The 20,748-nt window shown below is 32.2% G+C and overlaps 1 protein-coding gene across 2 annotated transcripts in view; it reads right to left on the bottom strand.

The window, feature by feature from the left end:
- Window positions 1-217: 217 nt before the first annotated feature.
- LOC129223824 (differentially expressed in FDCP 8 homolog) overlaps window positions 218-20,748 on the bottom strand; it is a 41,024-nt gene continuing 20,493 nt past the window's right edge. For both annotated transcript variants that reach the window (XM_054858184.1, XM_054858183.1), the window contains exons 9-12: window positions 18,280-18,393; window positions 15,913-16,134; window positions 14,465-14,574; window positions 218-353 (exon numbers count right to left, since the gene is read on the bottom strand). In XM_054858184.1, the coding sequence (XP_054714159.1) occupies window positions 278-353; window positions 14,465-14,574; window positions 15,913-16,134; window positions 18,280-18,393 (522 nt within the window). In that variant the 3' untranslated portion in view covers window positions 218-277. The remainder of the gene's footprint in view (window positions 354-14,464; window positions 14,575-15,912; window positions 16,135-18,279; window positions 18,394-20,748) is intronic.

Below are 20,748 nucleotides of genomic sequence, written 5' to 3'. Positions count from 1 at the left end.
CAAAATTAAGAAAAAAAAAAATTTAAAGGAATAAAAAACACCAAAATAGTCAGTTCATTTGAAATACACAATTCTTTCTCAGGAAAGCCTTTGCATGCACACATATCTATATAACTTCTCCAAGTTATGATATAGAATTCTTGATTGTATAAGAGCCCATAAATGTAATCCATGTTGTACTACCAATAATGTAATTATAAAAAGAAAAAGCAAAACAAAACATGATAAAATTTTTATTTACAATAAATAAAATATAAGTAAAATGTAATATCTTCAACTACACAGTATCTGATAAAACTTTTGCTCGTCTGGCACATTTTGGACATGGGCCTTCCCATTGAAGATTACAGTCTCTGCAAAAATAAATATCTCAATCAGTATTTAAAAAATATATTTCATACTAAAAACTACACAAGATTGAATAGTTGCTCAAAAAAAAAAAATGAAGAGAAAAAAAAAGATAGCACATAACTAAAACTATACAGTCATTGTTTTTTAAAGAAAAAAATTATATAAAATTTGTGGTACAAACAAATGAGAAATCTTAAAATTAATTTAATTTCAAAATAAGAGATACAAGATGTGATGTATTATTATTGAAATTTTCTCCCACTTATATCATCGCCTCAAAGCAACAGTAACACATCTAATCCCAAGAGTAACTAACTGTTGTTTTGAGGCAAAGATATGTAAACTACTTCTGAAGCACTTTCGTTGTTAAAGCATCTTTTCATTTGATTCCTGTTTGTTTTTTAATTGCTTCAATATTTCTATCTTAATTTTGAATTCATCTGTTTAAATATGTTTATTTATTATTAACGTTTTGACTAGTTACAGAGAGCTTTAATTTTGATTTTTGTATTATTATTTAATTTATCAGTTATATTGGCAAATAAACAAGATTCTCAGCACCTTACAGTACTATTATAATTTCATTCAATCATTTAAATCAATTTACGTTAATCAAAAAAAGTTCAAAACTGTTCTCTCCTGTAGACCTTGGTTTTGAAAAGGGTTTTCACATAAATGGAATTGGCTTAATTTTTTCATGAATCAGCTTTTGTTCCATATTTATAATAAGTTTGGGACATGTTTCTATGATTTGAGAGGATTAATATTTTCTTGGTTGTCTGCTTTTTAACTGCTTGAAATTTTCTACTAATTGATTTTTGCCTCATTAACTAATTTTATTTCATTTGTGCTAATGTTAAAGTCAGTTTAGATTTTATTCTACAGTGACTTAAAATTGAGAGAATTTTTTTTTCATCTGAACGGGCAAAACATTTTTTTCGGAAAAAGGTTTCACCAGTTTTTAAGGCATTTCTGGTTAATTTTGTGAATGCTTTGAATCAGCTTTCTGAATTTCATGATATTCCTCTGCTAACCATTGTAGTTCTTAGGTGTTGTGTGCTTTTTAAAATTGCTTTAGTTGCTACTTGTGCTATAATTGAGATACAATACATGAACTTTAATCTTTTGACCAAGTTAAATTTTTGTTTTTACTCTTCAAATATTTAGAACTGATGTTATTTACAATAAGATATTTTAACACTTTGAGGATTTCTCATGCTTCCGTACAATTTTTTTCCCCTATTTAAAACATTTGTTTGAACATCACAGTTTGGTGGTTCCTGGTAAGTTGAATTAACATTCGCTAAAATTTTTAAGTTTTATGTATTGACATGGCGTACATGGCACCCCACCCCCAGGGGGGCAGGGAGAACAAGAGGTATGAGGGCACATGCTTTGAAAAAAAAACTTTGTTAAAAAATTTAAAAAAATACTTGTGGGGATGCGCACTGAAGTCTGTACGCTACTGTGTGTTGAGTTGTTTTTTCTTGAAATGGTTGCTAAAACATAAAAATATTTTCAACATTTAAAATTTAAGCATAGGTTTTCTCTAATCAATTTTTTAAAAGATTCTTTGATTTCACAGGGATCCCGGCCTATCTTTACCTGAGGAGTATACGATGACGCAACAAATTAGGAGTTTGTTCAGCGGCATAGTATCCATGAATTTGAAGACATTGATCAGAGCATTGAAGACATTCAACAGGACAATGTTGATGAAAAAGTAAGTCACCATACAATGCATTTTTATAGCCCATTTTAAAATCTAAGATGTTCGTTTGCCTACTAACCTCCACATGCATTGTTTAATAACCGATTAGATAACTATAAGGAAATTTTGATAATTAATAACAGCTTACTTTAGAACGGCAAATAATTTCCATTGAATATCCATTTCTAATTAAAATTTTTACTATAGTACAAAAATATGAGGGTGTATCAGCAGCCAATGAAATTAAGCTACTTCATAAATGTCATGGGTTATGTGTCTTTGTTTATCAGAAGTAACTGGAAGTTCAGCAAGCTTTGTAATCTTTTCTACTTGACATTTCTCTCATTTTGTAATATGTTTATGCAAATCAGTAAAGTTCATGTGTTCCAAAAATTTGGACGATATTAATATAGCCTCTTATATTGATATTACGGCCTCTAAATTAATTTAGAACAACACCTCCCGATTTCAATAACTGCGATCCTTAGCAATTTTCCCTATTGTTGCCAAAGTTTTTGACGGCAAATAGTAAGAGCTAATGTATTTTGGCTAAGCTGATATTGACATAATAAAACTATTATTGTCCAAAATTTAGCAGTCTTGCTAAAACTCTCTATTGAAATATTCCCCTACCTGCTTCTTTACTAACTAATATCAGAGTCTGATTACTGAATAGGCCAACCAAGCCATGACCTAGGCTCCCACTTCTTTGGGGACCCGAAAAGGCAAGGATTGTTTTCTCCAATGGCTTCCCTTTTGGACTAACATTATTATTAATCGGGCCCTGACTAATGGCCTTTGCATAATTTCATCTGAAGTTTCATTTGCATGCTCTCCTTATCAGGGAAGGAGATCAGGGATATTTTATATACAAATCTTCATGTATATAAAATAGCAAATTCAATGACTGAGTAACACTTTGATGTCATCAAAAATGAAACTCTCTCCACAGCATGATAATTTGATAATATTTTTTGGTAATGTTTGACATGCAGGGAAAGGCCTAATTTTGACAAGGCTGAACTGGCACAAGTAGCTTAACTGTTTTACTGGTAAAACTCATTTTAGAAGAATGAAGAAACGAAAAAGTGGTCGACAATGAACGCTATCTACTGGAGTTTAGGATTAATCATTTTTAGTTGGGGTTAAAATTTCAACTATCAAAGCAAATGCTTTGTTGAAATGTAGAAGCAATTTTCACCCATCATACCTTGACAGGTGATTTTCTATAACGTAATAAGGAAATAAGTTTTAAAATAGTACAAATGAAGGAGCACATTGAGGCACTTTTTCGACACAAAAACTTTTTGCCCTTGCCATTCTGTTATCGTGATATAAGGTATTAAACTTGGCCGAAGCTTTAAGAAGAGCGCTAAATTTAAAGACTTGGCAAGAGATTAGAGAGATACAGGCTACTTCAAACCATTTATTACCATCTGTCTATGGCAGGACATCTCTGCAGAGCAAAAGATGTCTTCCATTGCTCACCAGAACTCGGTAAGTTAGGCAATTTTCTAAAATTACGTCAGACTTTAAGACCTTTTATTTCGATTAGGATAAACGAGGAAATGATGGCAAAACATTTATGTGTCCAAGAAACATGCTTTACAATGCTCTTTCAATTTCTACTTATTAATTTTTTTTTTTTCATTTCTACACTTTTGTGGGGTTTTGTGGTTAGCATAGCATATTGTGAGAAATATCGTAAATGTTACATCCTAATAAAAATTAATCTTGACATCCAAATCATCTTTTTGCCTTGCAGAAGTTAGCGGTTTGGATTTGAAAACAAACGTTGTGCCATCCCGGCAAAAGAGAAAATAACCTCTTCTGCTTTTTAAAGAGCTTTCAGGTGAGTTTATATGGCTTATATCCATATTTAATTTAATTCAGAGCTGCCATTTAGGTTTTTGAATAATAGTCTGTCAAAGTAGTCTAAATCAGCAACAAGCAAATTGTGTTAATTCACAAACTAAATAATCAGTACTGCATTTGGAATGCAACACAAGTATGCGAATTTTGCCATCTATTCCAAAGCTTGTGTTCTATGTTGATTATTATTTTTGAAAGGGTACAAAATTTTTAAGTGATAATGATAAAGCTAAACTAAAATGTTTTAGTGTCCAAGAAGTGAACTTCTTTTGGGTCAATCCAAATAATTTCATAGGATGTTTATGAAAAGTTCTGCTTGACCATCTGTACTTCTTTTGATACTCATGTTCTTAAAAGCAACATATTAAAGAGGTTTAAATACACTTGCAATTTTTCCCTACTCTTAACCTTTGATTTCATAGAGGTCATCAAAAATTGTTTTTATACTAAAAAATAGGATTTTTAGGCCTTTAAAATTTCAGCCCAAATGTACTTGAATTAATTTATGGCTACTAGTTTTACATTTTTATGTTTAAGTACAAAAGATATTGGATTCACATGGAAAGTTATATAGCTGTAACTTAATAATTAAAATAATGGCAACAGACCAAAGTTAAAGGTCAAATGCAAAAGTTTTGCGAATTTCAATGGTAAATAGTTCTTTGAGGGGACGACAGAAATGAAACGTTGCAAAAACTATTGACTGGGATCACATGAATAAGAAAATCAAACCATAAATGGGTGCTTTTTTTCCCTTTACAGTTGCCCTTTGAAACTAAGAAAAATGATCATTTTAGATTTCTAAACCAAACGAAAGGAGATGAAATTGAAAATAAAATTCCTTCGTCAGTTTGCTATTCCATTCAAGTATTATGGACGCTGTGTGTATTGTTTTATGTTTCACATTTGTGAAAAAAAAAATACAGGTGTTGAAATTGCGCAATTTTGCTAGTTAAGAAACATACAAAAACAAAGAAAAAGTATGAAAATACCATTCCACATTTTTACATTAGGTAAGTTATACGCTACATAATATGTAAAAAGCATATTGTGATATAAAAATTACAGCACCAATTTTATAGTATGAAAATGTTAGGACATAAAATGGGTAGTTTATATGGGTAATCAAGTGTTTCTAAGTTTCAGTTTAACTGTACATTTGATAAAATGAAGTCACCCAGTTGTAATAGACAGCTTTAATGGTTAATACCCAATATGATGTACTGGAATGCTTGAACGAAGCACATCCATTATTTGATAGTTTAAAACTTGACAAGGAACAGATATCTGAAAAATATTTTACAGTCCTAAATCACCAAACTTTTGAGCTATAAACAGAGGCAATGTAACATTTTTTGACAGCAGTAGGCATTTTCGTATTAAGATTTTCTTAATAACACTCAATTCTTCATGCTTACTGCTAGTAGACACTTATGTTATCCTAGAGTAAAATAATTGTCCACTAGCAATAAGCATGAAGCGACCACACTGTCCATTACTGTCAAAAAATGTTACATTGACTCTAAATTTTGGTGATTCAGCATTGTAATATATTTTTCAGCTAGACACAATGATTTCTGTGTACTATTTTTCAGACTTCTGTTCCTAATAAAATTTCAAATTGTAAAATAATGAATGTTCTTGGGTAAAATATTCCACCACACCATGAGTGGTATCACCATTAAAATGCTTATCTATTACATCTGGGTGAGTTCATTTTATTATGTACAGTTTAACAAAAACTTAAAAATGCATTTGACTACCCATATAAAATACTCATTTTATGTCCAATCATTTTTATGCTATGAACTTGAAGTTAAAATTTTTATATGTATGTTATCATACTACCCAACCTTTGAAGAAAAAAAAAACAGGAGGTTCCACTACAGGTATATAGGTGATTAACCAGCGACATATTTCACAACAAAATTATAATTTTAAATAACATGAATACTTAAATTTAAAGAGAACTGAGCAGCAATAAAAAACACTGCAAAGGAAAAACCACGTAACAAGTGAATTCGCTTAAAGTTTTGTACATTCCCCAGTTTCTACCAAAAAAGTCGCTACAAAAATTTAATTACTAAAATCCAAAAAAAAAAAAAACTTTTATGAAAATAAAGTATAAAATAAGTAGGTATAAGATAGCACATGTTAAAATAACTTCAAACTTTGATATTAATTGAAATATTTTTAAGATGGAAAGGGATTGAAATGTGCTGCAATTTTCGGCAAAGCACGTGCTTCGTTGAACATGCAATGTGGAAATCTTTCAATAGTAAATTTTACTAAATGAGTTATCAATTGGAAAAATTCTTTTCCCCGGACATTGGTCGATGACTAGAAAAGAGCGCCATCTACTGAGAAGAAAGTGAAACATTTTCATGATTGAGTGAAAAAACTGTAACAGGAGAAAATGGTAAAAAACGGGTAATCGGGAGACAGAAGCAAAAAAAGTCCCTGCCCCCCCCCCTTTAAAAACAGAGTTAGCAAGTATGTATTATGCTTTTATAATTTATACTAATTGCATATAATACACCTAATGTGAGAAATGTGAAATGATATTTTCATACTTTTAGTTAACTACAGAAATTTTTAGCACCTGTGTTTTTCTAACAAATGCAAAACATAAAACAATACCCACACAATTCATAATACTTGAAATAACCTTTGTCAGTTAGCTATTTCATTTTTAATTTCCTCCCCTTTTAGTTAAGTGTTGTTTTTTTTTTTTTAGTTTCAAACTACAAAAAGAGTAAAAAACCACACTTATGGTTAAATATTCTAAGTATGATCCTAATGATTAGTTTTTGCTGTACTTCATTTCGTGTTTTTATCCCAAGAGAATTATTTACTATTGAAATTAGCAAATATTTTGCATTTGACCTTGAACTTTCAAAAGTTGTCACATTATTTTAATAAGCTACAGCAACATAACTTTGCATGTGAAACAAATACCTTAGGTACTTTGCAGAAAAATTGCAAAATTAACCGCCATAAATGGAATTCAAATAGATTTGGGCCAAAATGTGAAGGTCAAAAAAGTCCATGAAAACGACTTTGATGACCTCTATAAAATTCAACGTTTAGGAGTAGAGGAAAAATATAAGTGGCTTTTATGGATATGAATAAAAAATTATTGAACACTTATCCCATGAATTTGAGTAGGTTAACCCTTTTGTGAAGCGACCTGATGGAAACTATAGAAACAGTTCCAGGTGCAGTAGCATATATAGTTAACATAATATTAAACTTTTTTTCCGTAGAAAGAAGACAGAAATAAAAAAAATCTTCACCTCTATTACCTCACATATTTTTGTATAACTCCTTGTAACTCTAAACACAAGTTTGCAAGGTTTTGCAAATTTATGCTTTTTTTACGTCATGCTAATATTTTACTTTTCAGCAGAAAGGTTTATTAATTTGTTTATTATATACTCGATGAAGTCATTCCATGTCAAGCAACCTAGTGGTACTTGCTCGACTATTTCCGATGTGGATAAAATTTTAGATAGGTGCAGAGATGCCTTTGAAACTAACATATGCAGATCAGCTTTGTGCGACGAATTGCCATGTTTAGGCTGAGGTTGCAGAAAATTTTATCCCACTGGAAGTCGGAAAGTTTGGGAACTTCAAGTATGTTTGGCTGTCGATACATTCTATATTTTTGCGAGTTTGAGTTCGTTTGATTTTGTGTAGTACACATGTCAACTCGTGAAAAAGTGCAGTGGGAAAAGGTTTTCCTCGATTTTAGGTTGTCGTAAATTCTGAACTATTATTAAAGGCTCATACTTTGCAAGTCAAAATACTTGTTTTTAATGGGTTATAGTTGCAGAGCTTAAACATTAATTTTCTAAAAAACATTGTTATCTAATGGGGGCTGCCAAAATCCTTCACATGAAAAATAGACAATTTTTAATGCGCTGTAGCTCAAGTTTGTCGCCTTGCATCTTCTTTTCGTTAGTACCATTAGAAAGAACAGATTTTTTCCTATAAAACTAGGGGCTTTTTCCAATGGTGTTCTTTCAGATAAGGATCAAAAAATGAGCTTGAAATACTGTTTGTCATAACGAATAGCCTTGTTTAAAGTTTAGGTTTCAGAAAAAAATTTATCACACTGGAAGCCTGAAATTTTAGGAGCTTTAAGTACTTTTAGTTGTCAATGCATTACAGTATTTTTTGTGTGTTTGAGTTCATTAGCTTTTGTGTAGCGTGCTTGCAAAGTCTTGACAAAATTCAGTTTTTTACTGGATATTAGAATCATAAATTGTGAACAAAAATAATTCAAAAGCTCGTACTTCTTAATACTATTGTCAAAATACATGTTTTTAATGAGTTACAGCTTCAAAGCGTAAATATGGATTTTCTAAACGATATTGTCACCCTAAGAGGCTATCAAAATTGTTCACATGAAAAATAGCCTATTTTCAATGTGCTGTAGCTCAAGTTTCTCACCTTGCATCTTCTTTTCGTTTGTACCATTAGAAGTAATACATTTTTTCTTACAAAAATAGGAGGGTTTTTTAACGGTGTTCGTTCATATAAGCATGAAGTAAGGAGTTTGAAATACTGTCTGTAATTCACAAGAAAATCTCGTTTTACAATGAATAACCAATAGTGATTGCCATGAAAACCGGTTTATGGTGATTTTGCAAACTATTGTTATTAGTCAGAAATAAATTTTCATTCCTCTTTTAAAAAGTCAGTTAGCAAATTAAGTATGATAGAAGCAGAAGAATATATTGTTCTGGAAATAGACTAATACTACATACAGAACAAGATATTTTTCTGTTTCTCTCATGTTCAGCTTGCAAACTAACTTTTAAAACAAAGAATAAAAATCTATTTCTGACTCATGGTAGCGGTAAAAAAAAAACTACTATAAATCAGTTAGCATGGCAATCACCATCTGTTATACATTGTAAAATGAGCTTTTGTTGTAAACAACAGAAAGCATTTCAAGCTCATTTTTTACCCTTTTCAAAAAGAACACCATGGAAGATAAAAATTTATTTTTATAGAAAAACATCTGTTCTTTTTAATGGTACTAACAAAAAGAAGATTGAAGGTGACTAACGTGAGCTATTATGCATTGAAAACAGGTTATTTTTCATGCAAAGAATTTTGATCAGCATTTGGGATGACATTTTTTTTAAAAAAATCAATATTTACACTCTGTTACTGTAATCCATAAAAAACAAGCATTTTGAAAATAGAATCATGAAGTACGAGCTTTTGAACAATTTCTGTTCAGAAATTATGACATCTCAAAAACCAAGGGAAAATTTCCCCAAAGCGCCTTTTCAGGAATTTATATGCATGCCACACAAAAACTAATGAGCTCAAATTCACAAAAATAATAGAATGTATTAACAACCAAAAAGTACTTAAATTTCCCAAAATTTGGGATTACCAGTGTGATAAATTTTTTTAGCAATCTTACCTAAAACATGGCAATTGGTTTTGACTGACGGTATTTCAAGCTCATTTTTTCATCCTTATTTGAAAGAACACAAAAAAAATGTATTTGGATAGGAAAAAAATATTCTTTCTAATGGTACTAATGAAAAGATGCAAAGCGATAAACTTGAGCTACAGAGCATTCGGAACTCCAGCGCTCGAATACGCTACCTTGCGGTGATTTATAAAACTGCGTCTGCACCTAAAACATTGCCACGTTGCGCATCACGTGTGTCTGTTGACGTAAACGCGGTCAGTTTGTTCTGAGTAACGCATTCAACATGTCTAAGAACGCCTTCAACAACAGAAATTAATTCGTCCCTTAGTAGTATTCTCGAGCTTCTCAAAATAATGTTAGTTTTCCTTATTTCTTTCAAAAAAGTATTAAATGGTGGAAGCATAAAAAAGAAAACTCTGGATTAACAAAATTGGATAACGTTATACCAGGTAAAATTTTTTATTGTTTTGTATGAATTTGTAAGAATATGGGGGGTTTTTTAATCTTAAATTAATTAAACTTACCATATTTTACAGCAGCATTTAGTTGGAATGGACAGTATGCAAAATATTTTCTTGAATATATTATCGTAGAACAAAATGAATAACAGAGAAAGAATTTACTTTATTCCTTTTATTCTCAGCTGAAAGGTTTCGCCAAATTTGTTTAGGGTTATTAATTTTTAGTATTGTGCGAGCAAAGTAGCCTTGGCGAGATTTCGCGTTTTTAGTTAAACCATTTTTAATTTTTATCATGAGTGGAATAAAATCGTAGTAAGATTACAGAATTCGATAAGTGAAAGGAAATAATGGTCAATCAACTGAAAAGAAAATTACCACCATATATCCGTGAGAATTTTGTTGATGATTTGCATAACATGACACAATTAAATCGTAACTCAGAAATTAGAAAAATCGAAACAGAAAATTTTTAAATGAACCGATTCGGGAATTCGAGAGAAATAACTCAACTACAAATGGAAAAAAAAATAAGCGCTAGCCAAGCAAGGCAAAAAAGTATCATCTTCTTTCGATAACAATTTGTAATGTCACATTGAATTTTCTAGCATTAATTGTTATTCTTGTCAGGCCACAATTATTATTTAGTTTTATCAAGAATTGATAAATATCGAATTCAACATCGTGGAAATAGCTGCTTAGAACTACGAACTACGTAGTTTGCATGAATCTTTGACGTTTAGTAATGCTTCTTGAATTCTCATTTCTTTCTACGTGGGCCAGAATATCCACAAGACTTTGAAAATTAATTTAAAAAGAATAAAGCGAAAAAATCATACGTACGAACAAAAATCACAACACTTTTAGCATTTTCTTCGTTACCATGTGCGTTTGTTGTAGTTTTCAATTCCGCCATTAGACAGTGACTTCAGTGCCCCCTATAGTTCGTTGGAGTTGCGAATTGAAAATAGGTTATTTTTCGAGTGAACGATTTTGATAGCCACTTTGGATAACTATCTTTTGGAAAATCAATATTTATGCTCTGCAACTGTAACCCATTAAAAACAAGTATTTTGACAATAAAGTTACCAAGTAAGAACTTTGAATTATTTTCATTCAGAAATTGACAATCTAAAATCCAGGAAAACATTGTTGGCATAAATATTATTTTATTTTTATTCTCGGTCCACAGCCGATAATTTAAAGAAAATAATTTAAAGTTAAGTGTACCTACTTTAAGCCCAGTCTGGTAAAAGTAGAACTTGTCAACTAGTTGGTGCTAACACTTCAATCGACGATTCCCCCACGCCATAATTAATGGCGACTGTTTACTGAAACCATCGAAGATTGCATGTCCCGATGTGTCGATTCAGACAGAGTTGAGTTGTCACCTGATTGATTCGAATTAATTCCACTTGTTAACCGCACGTGCTATGGAGAGGAGTACGAATATTCGCGGCAGTGGAATAAACAAATGAGAGATGGTCGAAGTAGAAGTTAGTGTGGTGACGTCATCGAAGCATGGAATCTCATTGGTTGATAAAACATATATATTGTGGCGAGTGGCAGCACTCGGGGCAGGCAGTCTCTTCTCTCAACGATCCCCAGTTGTTGTTTTGATCGTGAAGCCTAGTCCGGCTCACGTGTGGGGGGGTTTTTTCCCCGCGATGCTTGCGGGGTTTTTTTTGTGGTATGTGATATTAAATCTTCCAAGTCCTGGAATTAGTGAGTCCAGGTGAAGAAACACTTGTGTTGTGTCCGGCCAATTAATAATGCCGGGGAAGTGAGTTCCTACGTATCTACCTGAGATGTTCACCGATCTACGAATTGTCTAATGTTGCCTTTCCATTACGGACATTCCTGAAGTGTGATCCGGGCGACCTTTTGTGAGTCTTCAAGTTGATCCTTCAGACCGGCCAGCGACTACATCGACATTTTGGTGACATTTTTCCTTTATTTACTGGAACCACTTTTGTTATGATATTTTGGGGGTGTTCTTTTATGGGGATGTTATAAAATTCTAGTCATATTTAATAAATGTATTTTTCTGAAACATGTTTTTTTTTGCTTGTCTCCAACTTGACATTACACGGCCAGTTAATGTTGGCTTAGTTTAAATATCTTAACCTTTGGATTTTAAACTTAACTTTAATTATGCCAACAAACATTTCTTCACCATGCTTTTTCACGAGTTTACATTAATGTGCTAGACAAAAACTTATCGAGCTCAAGCTCACAAAAATACAAGAACGTATTGGCAACTAAAAGTACTTTAAGCTCCCAAAATGTCAGGCTTCCAGTGTGATAAGATTTTCTTCAACTATAACCAAAACATGGCAATTCGTATCACAAAACTAATCCGCCATTTTGGAGCACTATTTTTGAGTGATCCCAGATCCTCAGGATTTGGATCTTGGAAGATGAAAATTTTGCATAGGTTAGTTTCAAAGGCCTCTCTACACCTCTAAAATTTCGTCCAATTCAGATATGATCGAGTAGGAACGATGTGAAAAATCGGGTCATTTGACATGAAATGAATGTATAACAAAAAAAAATTAGTACATCAAGAAGGAGTAGTCAGAATGAGAAAGGAAGTTTTACATACATGACAACAACATTGACGTAAGAAAGTGGTTAAAAAATAATAGTTTATTACAGAAAAAAAAACCTCAAATGAATACAGGTTTTAGTACCCATGGGCCACCTCTAGCATGAATGCGCGAGGCAAGGATAGAGGCTTAAAATTGTATAATGGGGACCTACATCATCTCATAATAAATTTATTATGAAGGCACCACTAATTCGATTCAACTCATAGGCTGACCAACTTATCATCAAAAGCTATCCCAGACACTCTGAATCTGTGATAAATCAGGGGATCCAGTAGGCCAGAGAAGGTGATAATGTAGAAGTCCCTAGACACCCTTGCTGTGTGTGACAGAGTATTGTGTAGTAAAATAAATGGCTCCAGGGATCCCCATCATGCGTACCAACACATATTTCTGAAGCATGCCACAAATATACTGTTAGACATCATGATGTTGCTGATCAATGTAAGGGATGACCATGAATTGTATACAGGGTGTTTCGTTTTAGCCTATAAGACCTTTATTTTCGCAACCGTTAGTCCTAGATGTTTACTTCCAATTGCAAAAATGTTTAAAATCAGATGCAGGGGTAAGATAGCGGAAGTTTGAAGTAAAAATACAAATTAGTCTAAAAGTTTAACTTTTTATACCGGCCCCAAGTCCCCCAACTTATATTTAGGGAAAAAATCTCCATTGAAAACTATTACTGACACAAAAAACTTGACATTTGTGCGACCAAAACTCAGGGAGACATTCTATTTCAAAGTTTTAAGGGACCATACAGATGATGAGATTCAAACTTATTGCCCTTTCAGAAGAATGACAGGTTGTCGAAGTAAAAAAACAAAGTATTTATATTTTTCATTGTTGTTCAAAGATAAATGCAAATGTTATGCCATGTTGCGCAAAAACACACTTCAAAGCTGCAATCAATTTGAAAAACCACGCTCTATGCACACATATAATTTTAAAACCTTGTTAACGGCTATATTTTCCCCCAAAAGATGTTACTGACAGTGAGTGAAAAGTGGTGTAAGTCACAAAACGCTGCGTTTCACATCTCGGTGAATATTGGTCATACTAATTTCAAACATTTTGTATTGGAATTACTTTTCAACGGAGATTATTTCCCTAAACATAGTTTAGGGGATCTGGGGTCAATATAAAAAGTTATATTTTGTATTTTTTGACTCATTTTAATTTTTACTTTAAACTTTCACTATCTTAACTGTGCATCTGATTTTGAACATTTTTGCAATTGGAAGTATACATCTAGGACTATCGGTTGCGAAAATAAAGGTCTTGCAGGTTAAAACGGAACACCCTGTATTATAACACCCAATAACATCATCCAGCTGTGAATGCAGTATGCAGCTGAAAAGCAAAGGTACCATTAGGGCATTCGCAACTGGCTATCCACAAGCATAATGATTGCCATCATTGACCAAATTGAATCTGTATGCATCACTAAAGACTCTGAACCTATTAAGTAACAGTCCCATCCTGTTGTACACGACACTACTCCAAAAAAAAAGGAGACAGTATAAAAGTCCTTATCCTGCCCCAGCAGCACATTACAGCTAGGATGATACTATCAAGTGCCATGGCATATGATATATGGTCACCCCTAATATTGATCCACAAGACAATGATAACCTAATGGTATGTTTGTGGCATGCTTCAGGCACATGTGTTGGTACTCATAGCGGAGCTCCCTGGAGTCGCACAAAGCAAGGGTGTCAGAGGATTTCCACATTATCACCTTTTCTGGCCCCCTCGATTCTCTGATTTGACACAGATCAAGCATATCTGGGATAGTTAAGGTTAGTTAAGTTGAACAGGCTATGAGTTTTATTGAATTAACGGCACCTTCGAAGTGGCACCTTCCAGATTATTGATCCTTTAGTCCACCTAGCATAAAAACACCAAATTTATATATTATTTTCAAGTTACCAGAACTAAAAATGCTATTGCATTAATTCAAGACATTTTTCAAAAGTAGATTACATGAAAAAAAAAAACCTACTGATGAAAGACGGATGAGCAGGCTTCACAAGTATCAGTGCGCGGTTCAAAGGGGAAGATGACATCGTCTGATTTGCACAGCTCACAAATGAAGCCTTTTCCACGGCAGCCCTGAAATATAATGATCTGTTTCATGATTCAAACAGTCATACTAAAGCTTGACCATGGGGAAATGGTGGATGACGTTGAAGCGATAACATGATTTGTAACAGGTAGAATCAGCTAGAAAAAGCCGAGTAGTTAGTGGCGCATTCTGGCTGATCCTATCTGTTATAAAGTAGTAACAAACAACCTATTACAAATGATTTTTCCATTTCAAGGCATCCCCCGTCACTCCAAGGTCAAGCTTTACTAATAGTTTGCACATTTCTCTTTTTTCAGATCTGTCCAAACAAAGAAATGGGACTACATGGAGAGCAATTTTAACATTTGTACTGAAGAAAAGGCCAAGAAAAAACATATTCCGTGGATAACTAAGAATTAAAAGAATTGCTCAAAGTAACAATTTGTCTCTTATTCAAGTAATTCTTACAACTTGGATCAAAAGCAGCACGTGACAGCATAAGTAGACAAATAATCAAATCAGGATTCATCAAAAAAACAAAAATTTGTACTTTACTGAAATAATCGCAAATAAGCAGGATTGTAAAAAAATTATATTTGAAATTTAATGAACTTTTATGTTCTATTTAGAGAATTATTTTTTGCAATGAAGAGGTCTTTTACAGTTCCTGCAAAGTTTCTAAGGTTCAAAGTAAGATACCTTAATTTAACAGATTCATCTACATCCAATAAAATGAATTATCTCCATGTTTCGAACAGACATGTTAAGTTTTCATAAGTTTCTAAATGAACTGTAAATGTTCAGTAAGTTACCACCCTACAGCCAGGGCTAAGGCAGAAATACATCGCCAGCTCAGTCATTTCCAGCCGAGGACTGCAGTTTCGTGCTTATTAGCACTCGTCAGCCCGGCAAAGGAGTGACTGAGCTGGAGGTGGAAAAACTCTGAGAAAGCCAAGAGTGCTAAACAAACTGGTAACTAATACAGGATTAGCACAGACCAGACGAATGACCGAAGCAATGGTTCGGTTCAACTCAAACGAGCTTTCAATTCGTCATTAGGTTCAATTTGAGTTGAACCGAACCATTGCTTCGGTCACTCATCTGGTCTGCTAATTCTGTATTAGCTACCAATTTGTTGGGCACTCTTGGCTTCCTTAAGAGGTTTTCCATCTCCAGTTCAGTCACTTCCTATGCTGGGCTGATGAGTGCTAATAAGCATGAAACTGCGGAATTGATTGAGCTGGCGGTGTATTTCATGAACTGTAAATGTCCTATGTAAGTTTTAGTAACATTTTATTTTGAACATAAATAATAAAAAAACAAAGCTTGATTTTTTTTTTTTTTTTTTTTTTTTTTCAAGAATAATTTATACTCTTATATTTTACCTGACATTCCTGTGTTATATGTGAGGCAAATGCACTGTGGACCTTTTCAAGATATGACAGCAAGAAACCAGATGAAACATCTATTAAATCTTGCAGACTATAAATATTTGAATTCTCAACAAAATGCTGCCTATCTTTTAGTTGCAACAGAAGCTTCTGCTCTAATGCTGTGTGGCATGTTAGAAAATATTTTTTCATCAACAAAATATCTTCTCGTAGTTTCTGAAAAAATAGATGAAACAAATAGTATCAATACCCATTCTATAGTTATTGTTTCAGAAAAATACATTTTTACAAATAAAATTTTGTACACATTGATCCCTGAATAAATAGCTTTTGAATATTTTGCAGTTTCAATTTATTTCTTGTGCTGAGATTGCATAGAGTCAAATTTCTTTCATCAAATATGGAAAAAGAAAGCGCAATGGCTTTAAAAGCAATCCTCATAGTACTATATGGGAAGATTTCGATAATTGGGAATCTGGCGATCTTTCTTCATTGGCGTCAATTTTTGGCTCCAACACCTGCACAAGAGGTATTTTTCATTGCAAATCTAAACAAAGAGAAAGGAAACATCTATTCACATAGGGTTACTATAAATCAGCAGGGTTACCAAAGTAAAATTATTTACGCCAAAAAATAAGACTATCGCGCCAGATTCCCAATTATCGAAATATCCCCTACTATATAATAGCCAATTTACTGATCAAGTAATGCTACTGACGTCACTAACAATGAAACTCTTGCCACAGCATGAAAATTTGATAACATTTTTTGGTAATGTTTGAAATGCTTTATTTTGACAAAGCTGAACTGGATTCCGGTAGCTTAACTGTTTTACTGGTAAGACTGTCATTATAGGAGAATGAAGAAACAAAAAAGTAGACAACAATGAACGCTATCTACTGGAGTTGAGGATTAATCTACAGGAGTTTGGGTTTAAATTTCAACTACCGAAATATCACTAAGCACGCAATTACTTCATTCAAATAAAGAAACAATTTTTACCCGTTATATCTTGACGGGCGATTTTACAGCTGCGTAAAATAAGCATTTAATTTTAAAAAATGAAACCAGATAAGCAAGTTTGTACTATAAAGCTAAAATACAATAGATGGCAGAAATGCAAAAAAAAATTTGCAGATACTACTACCACACATTGACTTCCCAGGGCAGTATAAAAACCAGAACCTGGACACCATTATTTTAGGGGCACCAAAAGTGGTTGAATTTCTTTTTTTTTCTTCGCTTTTTTTCGAAACTAGTACTTCGAAAATGTGCACTTATTCTAGTGAGAGGAGTACCAAATTTTACCAGAACTTGTGGACCTGATAGAAACACAATTATGTGGGATTATTTTAGGAGAATACTATTGAAACATAATTTAACTTCTGATAACACTTTCTCAAAATAACTTCCGCCTAATGTTTATTTAAAAAATTCATAATCAAATGTAATGTTAGCAGGGACGGATACAGACTGCCATCTTGGGGGCGGGGGAGTCATGAGGAGGAATGACCCCCTATGAACAAATCTGGGCCATTCCAACGAGACATGCGAAACAGAAAGATACTTAAATTTCATTAACATTTTGCCATAGCTCTTAATATTTTAATTACAAAGGGGTAAACAATTTTTCTTAAATCTTTACATTTGATACAAAGATATTCCTGACACAGTTATATAATTATTAAGCCATTTTGTAATTTAAAGTTCAATTTTTTTGCATGCGTCATGTGAGGGACATTCAAACTCAACCTCTTGTAACTTGATGATGAATTAGTTAATATTTTTGCACTATCAATATAATATTGACAAAATAAATTTTAGATTGTGAAAGCAAAGGTTACAATGTAAAGGAAACATATCTCATTTGTTGAGAAATAGTTTAAAAATTGAAAAAAAAATATGTATTGGGCCATTGCATGAAAAAATAGTCACTTTGTACCACATGTGACAATTCATATATTTCATTAAAAAGTAAATTTTAAAAGGAAATGACAAAATCTCTTGCTTAAGGAATCACACTACGTTTATAATTTGCTAAGCAAAAAAAAAAGTTCATTACCCTTTTAAATTATTATTTTTAATGAAATATATGAGGCGTCACATGCAAGACAAAATTGCTCTTTTTCGTGGAATGGCTCTTTATCAGTAGTTTTTTTTTTTTTTTTTTTTTTTTTTTTTTTTTTTTTAAGCAATTATTTTCTATGTTAACATAAATTTTAAAGAGACAAGGTAACAAATTTGATTTGGATTATCCTGAGATCCAGATTGATGAGGACTGGAGAAATGAGGTGCAACTATAATAACGCAACACAATCAACCAAACCATTGTTCTGTTGACGATGAAATTTTACAACTCACCTGAATTCTTTCCAGTTCTGTCACAAATGCAAACAATGTGGGATTTAAAAATTCTATGTTAAGAATGGGTTTCTTCACCATCAGTCTTAAAAATTGAAGTGAAGCTCGACAAACCTAAAAAAAAGATTTGTTTTGAATGTTTTAACTTACAAATCGAATTTTGATTGCATAAATATCTTGAATGCAGACTAGTATCAAGTAAAGCATGAGGAATATAATAATTTCAAAAACTCATATGAAATAATAAATATTGAAATTATTATCGTTTTTTACCTAAAATAATACATAAGAAAGATAAATTGCATTTAATAGTATAAGAAAATTGAGTTTAATAAGGCATTTTAAAAGAATGTATATTTCACTTGAAAAGCAAATCAACTAAGATGAAATTTCATGTAGCACTAGAGATTCACCAAATATTCGGTTTGGCCGAATGCTTGGAATACTTTAATATTTGGTATCCAAACATTAAACAAATTTCAGTATTCAACAATTGGTAAACGAACGTAAATTCTTTTACTCAATGAATGAAAGTTGTAGTATAGTATCACATTCAAATTAATTTTAATATAAGGGATGTAAAATTTAACACAGATATTTTTGTTGTGTTTCAAATTTTCTCAAATCTTATGACAAATTACATTAACTTGGCTGTTACAAACTCATTTGATTAGGAAACAGAAACCAGGAAAAAAACTATAATATTAAGCGTTCATAAATATTTAAAGTCAGCTAAATGCTAATTCTTTAAAAACTACACAGCTAAAAAAAATATCATTTCAAATTATAACATAGGTGATTAATAAAATACAAAAGAAACCACTTGGATTGGCAATTTCACAGTACAGTAGAAGACCAATATAACGCACACCTCGGGACCAGAGCTTTTGCGTTATACAGGTTTTGGCATTATATAGGTCATTTCACAAATTTTTAAACTAATATTCAAAATATATCTATATATTAGCACTTCAGAATGAGTTTTATCTGTAGTGAGTATTAAAGCACTAATTATACAATGAGTCATTCACAAATAAATATGTTTCTTTATTACAAGAAAGTGAAATATCCTGCACCTCTGCTAGCTTCATGGTTTGCATAACAGCTGCATTTTCAAGAACCATCTGGTATTTTCATTTTACTGTGAATGCTAATTTTCATTTAAAAGCTTTGAATTAAGATAAATAGATGAAAAACTGATTCAAAATTTAATTTTCCTAACAATTTTTATGTTTGCAAGGCAAAACAGAGGGATTTTTTAAACTTCGAAACTTATTGTTTACTTCTGAAAAGTTGTGCAGTTTATAGAGAATTGTGTTATACAGGTCGGCGTTATAAAGGTATTCTACTGTATTTTAATTTTTGAAGTTTTACCCCATATGAAATATTAAACAATGAAATTAAAAAATCATTGCAATCAAAGTATAATAACCATAAATTTTGGTGCAGGAACATTAAGCATCCATAAGATACTTTATTTATAATATGTTAACATGAATATTAGTCGTCAAATCATGTACCAGTATCGGTAAAGAAACTAATTACCAATTTATGCAGAATTTGGAATAAACATAAACCAAATTAGCGGTTTATTATAATTTGGTTTTGCTTTGGAATGATTCATTTTTATTTTTATTTATTTTAAATTAATAATTATACTTTTAATGAAGATAAATTTATGCCATTAAACTGAAGTAGATTTACATTGCACCAAAGACATAAATAGATAAACATTTTCTATTTTAAATTGTAAAAAAAAAAAAACACTTCAAACATTACAGTTAAAATTTTTTAATCAGATATTGGGAATTCAGCAAAATATGGTATTTGGTGCTTCTCTAATAAGAACTAATATTGGAATCTATTGAAAGACATCAAAAAGTGAATTTGGCCATGTGATATGAAATCAAGCTAACATGAATTGATTACAGCAGTGGTTCTCAACTTTTCACTAGTGAGGACCACCTGGTACCCTTCCAAATCATAAGCGGACCATAAACGATAAAAGAAATATTTTCACAACAATTATAATCGGTAGAATGAGATGAATCCAAAAGTTTTCTTCGATAAATTTGATTACAATATAAAAATGAAATTAATTTTCACTGCCTGTTTGCAAACAACATGAAAATTGCTCATGGACCATAAGTGGTCTGCAGTCCAGAGGTTGAGAATCACTGGATTACAGTAACTTTTGCAAATGTGATATAGTATAGAAGATATAATTGTTCTTCTTAAAATACACCGCCAGCTCAATTATTCCATCCGAGGACTGCAGTTTCGTGCTTTTTAGCACTCATCAGTCAATCAGAATCAAATGAGCTAGAGGTGAAAAACCTCTTAAAGGAGCCAAGAGAGCCAAACAAACTGGTAGCTAATGCTACCAGTAGCATTATGGTAGCTTGCATTAGCTACCAGTTTGTTTGGCTCTCTTGGCTTCCTTAAGAGGTTTTTCACCTACAGCTTATT

This window comes from Uloborus diversus, chromosome 6 (genome assembly GCF_026930045.1).
Source record: "Uloborus diversus isolate 005 chromosome 6, Udiv.v.3.1, whole genome shotgun sequence".
NCBI classification, from domain to species: domain Eukaryota; kingdom Metazoa; phylum Arthropoda; class Arachnida; order Araneae; family Uloboridae; genus Uloborus; species Uloborus diversus.
Note: the sequence above shows the minus strand (reverse complement) of the source record. Positions and strands in the feature narration are given on the sequence as shown.